This window comes from Chenopodium album, chromosome 15, assembly GCF_948465745.1.
Source record: "Chenopodium album chromosome 15, dcCheAlbu1.1, whole genome shotgun sequence".
Taxonomy (NCBI): domain Eukaryota; kingdom Viridiplantae; phylum Streptophyta; class Magnoliopsida; order Caryophyllales; family Amaranthaceae; genus Chenopodium; species Chenopodium album.
In genome coordinates this window covers 2540659-2550209 of record NC_137848.1, presented here as the reverse complement: position 1 = coordinate 2550209, position 9551 = coordinate 2540659, and the positions used below count along the sequence as shown (strand labels likewise).

At 33.8% G+C, this 9551-nt stretch overlaps 1 protein-coding gene across 1 annotated transcript; it reads right to left on the bottom strand.

Moving 5' to 3' along the window:
• Positions 1 to 4901: 4901 nt before the first annotated feature.
• On the bottom strand, positions 4902 to 8199 carry LOC145581566 (trihelix transcription factor ASR3-like). Its single transcript, XM_081638579.1, has 3 exons — positions 7101 to 8199; positions 6454 to 6499; positions 4902 to 5500 (listed from the first exon to the last, which is right to left on the bottom strand). Exons 1-3 carry the CDS (start codon positions 7939 to 7941, stop codon positions 5212 to 5214), a joined length of 1176 nt encoding a protein of 391 aa, XP_081494705.1. The 5' UTR covers positions 7942 to 8199; the 3' UTR covers positions 4902 to 5211.
• Between the last annotated feature and the right edge of the window lie 1352 nt (positions 8200 to 9551).

The following is a 9551-nucleotide window of genomic DNA, read 5'->3' as shown; positions in this document are numbered from 1 at the left end:
CAATGAGGGACCTTATTAACGCCAAATTAACGATGGCGTTAACATCTTGAAGATAATCGTCAAGTTAGAAAGTTAATTGGGTTACTTATTCAGAAGAGAGAGTATGTAAAAAAAAGTAAAAGAAAAAGAGAAGAACGAACAAAAATACGTTACTGATTGCGCCGCTCAAATATTGTCGACAGTTTCATTGTTAGATTACCTGATTCAGTTATTGCCCAACTCTAGTTAAATGGTAATTGCCCATTTTCAATGGTCTAGTGCTTCGATTTTAAATTCATGATATATGAGAGTAAAATGTTCAGCTTTACAATAGAAAGAGAGAAAATTGAAGTAGGAGAGAAAAAATGTTCGTTAACTCCTCCACGCGCCGTCAAATTAAATATGTTGTCCAAACAACGTATATACCACTTTGCTGTAAACGTTCATTGAAAATGTCAGCATTGCCCTTAACTTTTCAAATGAAAGTACATAACAACCCCTTATAAACATCGCTCGTTTCTCATTGTTATAAACTTGAATTTGCTCGCCTAAGTCCCATGCAGAATTTTTATTAATATTATAATGTACTATAATGTTAATTCAACAATAATTTACCATAAACCAAATTAATTTTTTAAGTGAAGCACTTAAACCAAAGACATTACGGGTAACTATGACATTAGGCCAACTTTATGAAAAAATATAATGAAAGAAATATAAGAACTATAGGGTTCTATTTAATAATAATAAAAAAAAATTAGGTTAACACCCGTGCATTATACACATATATACCTCCATCCTTATTTTGTTACGTATTTTGACGGACACAATAATTTATTAATTAGTCAAGAATACATTTTTTTTACAATAATTGAAAATAAACATGATGGTGGGAAATTTTTGCACCAAATTTTAACATATAATAGGGAAGCCTACGCGCGCGATACAGCTAGCCATCATAGGGAACACTAGTGGAAAAAAGTCTATTTGTAACGGCTTAATCGTAACGGGCATGTTGTTACCCGTTACAATAACATCATTCGTAACGGGCGAAATTAAGGTCTGTTACAAAAAATTATCAATCTGCGTAAAAAAGTAGTATTTGTAACGGGCGGTAAGGTGTCCGTTACAAATAAATACTTATTCGTAACGGGCACCTTTCTGTCCGTTACAAATACTAAGTTATTCGTAACTGACATTTTCTGTCCGTTACAAAAATTAAAGTCAAAACGGGATTGACCAACTTATTTGTAACGGACTTAAAGTGTCCGTTACGAGTAAATGTTCAAAATTAACCCTAAAATCTTTTCAATCCCCTTTTTTCATTTTCCCTCACTCACGCTGTTGCTCTTGATCTGCTCCCCATTGAAGCGCAATCTCATCTTCTCCGGTGGTCCTCTGTTTCTCCGTCGCCGGTCTTCGTCTCTTTTCCTTTTCTCCCTTGCAAGCTCCGATGGTCCTCTTTTTCTTCGTCCCTTCTCCCTTTCTCCCTTGAAAGCTCCGGTGCAGTACCCTATCTCCCTCGCAAGTTCCGTCGTTTTCCCCTCGCAAGTTCCGTCGTTTGCTCCGGTCTCCTTTGCAAGCTCCCTCGTTTCCCCCTCGCAACTCCGGTGGTGGTTTCTTGCGGTTTTTTCTGGCGACCATATGAAGAACTCAATCTATTAAGTTTGTTAGCCTTAATTTAAGTAATTTTAATTAATTTTTTTGGTAGCCAGGTGAAGAACAATACTGTTAATTTATTTTTTGAATTTTTTTAGTTGAGTTTTTTAATTAATTTTTTTCTTTGAATTTTAATTAATCTATTAAGTTTGTTATCATTTTTGTTTGAATTTAGGGCATTTGTATATGAGAAATTTCTGACTGATTAAGAATGTGATAATTTGATATCAATTATAAGTCTTAATCTGAATTATTTTAGACCATCAACTGTTGTTTTGATTATTTCTGTTCTTTTTGAACTTGAAGTTTTGGTTTTCGATTCATTGTTTTTGCTTTAATTTTTGCTTGATTTTAGATGATTGTTGATTGAGTGATTACTGATCACGTTTTCGCCGTTCTGATTAATTTTTGGTTTATGCTGGATATATTAGGGATTATTTTAATTTATGTTAGAATTCATGATTGTTTATGAAGGAAGAGTAATTGAGCAATGGTTTCAGCTTAATTTAGGTCTGTTAATGCAATTATTGATGAAATTTGGTTAGGGAGAGTGATGCTGAAACAACTGACAATTTCCAGGACGGTATATACACGAGAATATGAGGTTTGATAAAGAATTGGAGTTTCGAGTAGTCAGGAAATATGCGAGGGGACAGATTGGGGTTCCATAGTGCGCCAGGACGGTATATACATGAGATTTAGGAAATAATGTACTATATTCGTAACGGGCACTTGAAACGCCCGTTATGAATAACCGGTTATTTGTAACGGACAACGCCCGTTACGAATAATAATGGCCATCCGTAACGGCCGCATACGTAACGGACACTGCCCGTTACGGATGGGCCCTTTTTGCCCGTTACGGATGGCGTTTTTTCCACTAGTGGAAGTTATAAATTCGAACCTCAAAGTTTACGTACTTTGAGTTGCTGTTGAATTATACTTGTCTTAGGTCGATCAATAAGAGATTATATCTTAATTTATTTAATTGTAGAAACATGTTTTGTGTTATGATTATTTATTTTGAAAATGATCATATATATTATAACTCGCCAATGTTACGTATTACTATATAAAAAGGCAATCAAAGCTATTGCATCATTCTATGACTACAATAGGAGTGTTATGGAGAGGACAAAACCCTCATTGAACACCCTGGCACAAAAGCTATGTGAATTAGTATATTTACCTGCAATTATATAGTCTTTGGACCATATAATGGAGGAGATAGCATTATGAGTTACAAGTATTTAACTGATGATGTATGAGTACATCTTAACTCTTTCTTATAATCATAAACTATAAGCTTTTCCTAGGATAAAAATCGAGACAATGACACAGTAACTAAAGCAAAATACATCTTCAAACAACCTCTTAATCAAAAGCATAAGACTATAGTACCTCATATGTGAGACATAATTGCTACATTCTGTAGAAGACTCATCTAAAGAGTTGCTTTGTTTGACTCCCCTATAAACACAACTAAAAGAGATTACATCAAAAGTATTACTCTTATTTTTTTTCCCTTTTTTGTTTATCCTTTTAATGGTATCCAAGCAATTACACTCCACCACTACGAAGGTACCATTATTGCATTCATCCGTCAACTCCACCAATCTTGAGCTGTCCCCAAGTCTAACCGGATACGGGCGTCTTCAAATAGCATGCTTATTCACCTCTTCGTATAACATAAACAAATAGATTGCACAAACTTTACATTTCCTTTAGTATAAAAAAACAACCAACAGGGTCATCATCCTTATAGAATTATCGCGGCGGTGGGTGGTGACCGGGGGTACCGGAATGGAATTTGACATGTTAGCAGTATTTTCCAGCAACCAGGAAAGAAGTTTGTGAGAAAAGAGGAAATTGAGAAATGAGGAGTTTTGGCCTTTTCGGTGGTATGATAAGAAGGAAGATAAACAAAAGAAATAGAGGACAAAAATACGAAAGGTTAAATACTTAAATGCATCAAAATTAATTTTAATTGGGGGCAAATATGTAAATTAACTTTTTTAAAGGTATAATAGTCTTCACACTATTTATAAGAGTATTCTCCCACTTTTCATAAGGTAGGGATATACAACATACTTTTTTTTATGCGGACGCATGCTATTTTGAATTTTTTGATGCGCACGCATGCCATTTTGAAATAAGCCATTTTACTATTCTTAAAAGGCATATATAGATAATAGCATGTGTCCGCATAAAAAAAATATAGGATGATATAACTTTCTAAACTACACTAGTCCCTCCATTAGCCATCTAAGTATGATTTTTATCTATTTTGAAATATGCCATTTTAGTATGATAAAAGGTTCTAAATTACACTATACCCTCCATTTTTACAACATTTATACACTTGAATAACATGCGAACCCAAGTATATGTATTGTAATACGAAGTATAAAGCTTTTTTACATTGATTGGGTACCCCCATTATAAAGGTGAATCAAATCCTTTAGATCATCCATAATAATAGTGGGAATCAATTTGGGTTCTTGAAACAATAGTATTATTTAAAGACTATTTTAGTCAAATGGTGAGTCTCACCTTAACTTATTTTAATCATGATAGAATTGTGTTTGAACTAAATTCTTCAATGGTTAAACTCATTGTGGGACAAAAAATGTCATATTAAAAATTGAAGCAATTGTCTTTCACCATAAATTGGTGATACGTGACAATAACACAGTGATTTCACGCGATACATACTAAATACTACCTCCAATTTTTTTTTAGTTGCAAATTTGGAATATTTTATATCTCACAAATATCCCAAAGTTGCAACTAAAAAAAATCGGAGGTAGTAGATGAATTCAAAGTTAAAACTCTCTTCTGTTAGTCTAGGATCTCCTACAATGGTGAGTTCCGCCATAAGAGGTACTCAATGATAACAAGGTGACACACACAAGCAGCAAATCGAGAAAAAGACGTATGTAGTCGATTGGAAGAGCCGCCCAACTGCTCAAGCAGTCAAGCACCCATGCATGGCTTTGCAAGAAATGGATGAAAAACAATGCTGTTCATAGGAAGAGATGCATACGTAAACTCTATATATTGTAAAGTCTTTCAATTGAATTGTGCATAGGTTAAGAAATTAACGATAGCTGTATGGAGGTACACGAACACAATGTTCATGGTCATGCACAAACATCCAACATATATTAACATGTCATATATAATTAAATGTGGATGTCAACTAGTTTAGTTGATTAAAGTCTTACCTTTGCAATTCTCTTAAAAAATAAAGTATGTAATCACCGGCATATTATTTAATAGAGTACTTAAAAGCTGTTGTGCATGCACTATATGTAGAAAGAAGCTAAGGATATAATTAAGAACGGTGGGTATATGATATTAAATCAAACTAAAAGACGCAAATCATCAATCAAATTCTCTAGATATTTTGATAATCCTATCCATCATCGCCAACTAGAAGTGTATGTAGTAATGTAGAATGCATGGGAGCTGAGGGCAGTTCACTTATATATATACATGAGACTCGCCAAAGATTATGTCGCCATTTTTAAGGCAAGACAAGAAGAGAGATCGAGCCGAGCAACTGAGCTACTACAGCTTATCTGCAATCCTTCCCAAAGAATCAGCTAGCTTGTTGAGAACAGCAACTAAGCTATTAGCATGGTCTTTACGTTCTTCCCTGTCAAGTTTCAGATTAATGTTGTAAGCATCCAGTTGAGCACTTAGAATTCTTCCGTTCTTCTCCAACACTTGACATAATTCATCCTGCTCACCATTGTTATTATTAACATCTTCGTCCATAAACCGTCTTCGCTTTCTTCCCTCACGAGATGTTGATCCAATTTCAACATTTAACCTGTCTTGTTGCTTCTCATTATTTCTTCCTGCAGATCATGTACCAATATATATTTTATTCGATTTTTGATTCAGGAAGTATATTAGCGAGCTACGGTAGTCATACTACGACTAACGAAAACACGACTAATTTCACCATCATCAGATCAAAACAACTAAAACCATCTGGTGGGATCCTATACCAAAGAATTAACCACATACTACAGAACACAGTAAAATAGTATACGAGGTCGTATATAAATATTTCAGAATCAAAACAGCATTGAGTTGTACATGTATTATAATGTACGTAGATAGTTATGACTTACGAGAAATGACTTTGGATTTTTATACAAACCACCAAATGGCATGGAATATTGATTTGGTACGTATGTACGTGTTGTGACCTTTATTATCAAGCGTAAACTATTACATGATCGCTCTCATATATATATTTGAAAATTAAAAAGCTTGTAGGTACGTTATTGAAGAAAATAAATTGAAAGGCTAGTACATACGCTGGTATAGTATTAGAGTATAAGGCCAACATAGTTGGTACTCGTACGTAGTAGCAAGCTCCTACTAGGAGAAAGACCCTAACCAAACTTTAATCCTCGCATTTTTTTTGGTTCGATATTTGCAAGTGAGACACTTTGAGAGTGAGGGGGGAAGGGTAGGGGATCCCCCACCCTTTAAGTGCCTCTTGTGGGAATTGAACTCCCAACTTTAAGGTTGGAAGGTACAATCCTTACCACTAGACAAAGCTAAGCGTAGTAGCACGCTCCTACTAGGTAGTCTACATTTTAATGAGAACATATTGTGAGTAGAAAGAAACATAATATTCTGTATATTGGTGACTACAAGCAAGTTACTGGTTTTGGGTATGGGAAGTTGCACAGTATAGTAGAATCAGTTAATAATACTGAAAAATTGCTGATCAACACTCTAATTAAGAATTTATTGGTAATACTCTAATAATTAAGAGAAGAGAAATTAAACTTGCCTGGAGGTGTGACTTCTGCAGTCTTAGGCTGGTACTGCTTCTCTGAAAAACAATATTGAAATTAATGACAATATAATTAAATCAAACATCAATTTATTTGTTGACTAGAAGATCAAATAAAATACAAATCCCAAAGAATAGACCCATATAACAGTACATTGGTACTCTTATGAGTTATGACTTATGAGTAATAATAATAACTCTATGAACTTCAGAAGGGGCAACATAGGATTAGTATCCGGTCAATATTAAAAACCCATTAAGGTTGACTTTTATTCCGCATATTAATTAATCAATAAATTACACTAATTAAGGAATAAATAATCAATTAAGGGTTTAAAATGTGGAGAAATGGCATACAACTAACCATATATGCAAAGGCATATTTAGTTATTTATTTTTTTATTCTTCTAAAGAAAGGAGTAGATCGGAATAAACAGTTTTAGATATACCCGATTGTATTTAAAGATATGTACAAGCCTAATGACATCTAAAAAATTATTTTTGATTTTTTTTTTTCTTTATATATAGCACTATTAGTCTATTACTAGTGGTGGTGGGGGTGGAGTATAATATCATGTAATAAAAAAAGAAAAAAAAAATAATAAAAATAATGAAAAAAGAAGGTAGGAAAAAAAAGTACCAGAAATAGGAGTAGGAGCCGGAATAGTAGTAGTTGTAGTATTAGGAGAAGACAGCAAAAGAGGTTGAGGTTCAACCTTAATCTCAACCTCAACTTGATTATCATTATCACCCATTATTTCATCATCCTGTTGCTGCTGCTGCTGCTGCTGTTGCGGGTGTGTAGGTTCGAAATCGGAGAATAACCCGTCATCAGCAGCAGCACTCCTGCCACTGTCAAAGAGTGGTTCGACAATTGAGTCAGGTGGTAATGATTCAGAACCAGAACAAGTAGCAGTAGCAGTAGTAGTGGTGTTGTTGTTGTTGAGAATATCAAACACTTCTTTATCAAAGAATCCAGGTAATTTCTTCTCTCTTCTCAAATCATTACGCATCAACCAGAAAGAATCAGCCTCATCCTTAACCAAAGATTCCCATTCTTTAATCTTCTTAAAATCACCTGCTAAATTACTCCATCTTTTTCTACACTGAACAGGACCCCTGTTCACTCCATGTCTCTTACAGTAAGATGATACTGTTGCCCATTTTGGTTCCACTTGTTGTCCTTGACTACCTTCACACAACACCGCACTTCTTCCTCGTCGTACTCTATTTTCAGCCACCCGTTTTCCTTGAATCAATACTAGTATTTCCTGCCTCGTCCACCTCGGCAACCTCGCCGCCTTTATTCCTCCTCCTACGCTTCCTCCTCCGCCTTCGTCCCCGGTGTTGTTGTTAAAGTCAACGTCAACGACTGCCTTTGACGGTGTCACTGATAGCGTAACCACCTCCTCTTCCTCGTCATCATCATTGTTAATGTTGGTGTTATCGTTGTTTGGTTGTCGGAGTAAGTGCTGAGCCATTGAATTCAATGAAGAATCCTCGGCCGAGTTATCTTATACGTGACACTATTTTTTGGGACGGAATTATAAAACAAACACCGTTCAACGAATCTAGAGGGTAATCCCGTTACAGAAAACAACCCCTAAATTCCAGTGTCTCCACCCTCCTCCCCAATTTATTTACCCTAAATAATTCTTTATTTAATAATTAATAAAAATTAAATTAAAAATAAAAAGAAGATCGAAGGGGTGTTGAAATTTGAAGGGTTGTTGAGAGGAGACTCCTAAAATGAATTAGGACGGTGGGAGGTATTTAAGTATAATATATTGGTAATATATTGGTAATTAAGTTTGCTAATCTCTTCCCTAATATTGATTATAGAGATTAGAGAGGAGAGTATTGCGTATGACTATGTGGGGACTTGTCAATACCTAATTGATTGTTGATAATTATTGTAATTAATTTAATTAATTAAATACTAATATGGGGGATTTATTTCTTTATTTGAGAGATAGCCCCAATTGGGGTTTACTTTCTTCATAGTACATATATCTTAATTATCTTCTCTTTACTTATTTACCTTATATCCCTCCCTTTCTTATCCCCTTCACTTTCTTCTTTTTTTGACTCATTTTCCATGCTTTTAAGTTTAATTTAGCTTTCATTGATTTTTTTTTACCAATAAAACGGAAAAAAAAATGATAAATAAATAAAATAAATATTCAATACACAAATTCTTACATGTGGTTGGCCAATTATAGGGTTACTTCTTTAGTGTCAGAGGGGTTATTCAATCAATATTATAGAAGTTACTTGGTTAGTGTTATAGGGGTTATTTTGTTCATTTAAAAGCAGTCATATAATAGTCAACACACCAAAATGCATTGTCATTTGTAAGTTGGAAAAAATTGTTTTGTTTCAATCAAATAAAACAAAAACAATAACCTACTTGTTTGAGTATAATTCAATGTATTTTCAATTTACTAGAGGATATTATTGTACTTTTTTTTTTTTCTGATGGGAAGGATATTATCATACTTTGTATTACCAAAAAGTCATTAATGAAAACAAGATTTGAACCTTATCTTTTCCATAAATTAAAATCGTACAATACTACAATGTAATTAAATGTTTGCAAACCAAAAATAAATAAAAGTTTGCAAACCTTAAAAAAGAAAAAATAAATAAATAAATAAAAACACTAGATTTATGATAAAATAAAAATGTAGAGAATAGAATCGACTAATCTCATTAATTTGAAGATAATGATGTTGATTGCAAAACGATCCTTTTACTCCATAAGGCAAATCTACCCTACCACTAAAAGAAAGACTTCTCCTATTTGCAACTCCTTTATTTTCTTCTCCACCTCATCCTTCATTATATTATTAGGCATAATTATCTACCAAATACTCATTAGTGTCCCTTTATTAGTGGCTCCTTTAATTTGTTGTTTTGAATTAAGACTTTCTAGACTATTGAGGTACACCCATTTTGCCCTTTCTTTCTCACACCATTCACATATATATTTATGTGATATACGCCTATCCTTGTCATTCATTGTCCTCAAACAATTTGCCATCTTCTCTAATCAAAATACACCTCATTATAATTTTAATTATTATTATTA

Bases quoted from the DNA above. Each gene is read 5' to 3' on its own strand.
- LOC145581566 (XM_081638579.1), bottom strand. From the start codon at position 7,941: ATGGCTCAGCACTTACTCCGACAACCAAACAACGATAACACCAACATT. The intron at 6,500-7,100 runs GTACTTTTTTTT...ATTGTTTTTCAG, and splicing joins GGCTCCTACTCCTATTTCTG to AGAAGCAGTACCAGCCTAAG. The intron at 5,501-6,453 runs GTTTAATTTCTC...ATCTGCAGGAAG, and splicing joins GAAGTCACACCTCCAGGCAA to AAATAATGAGAAGCAACAAG.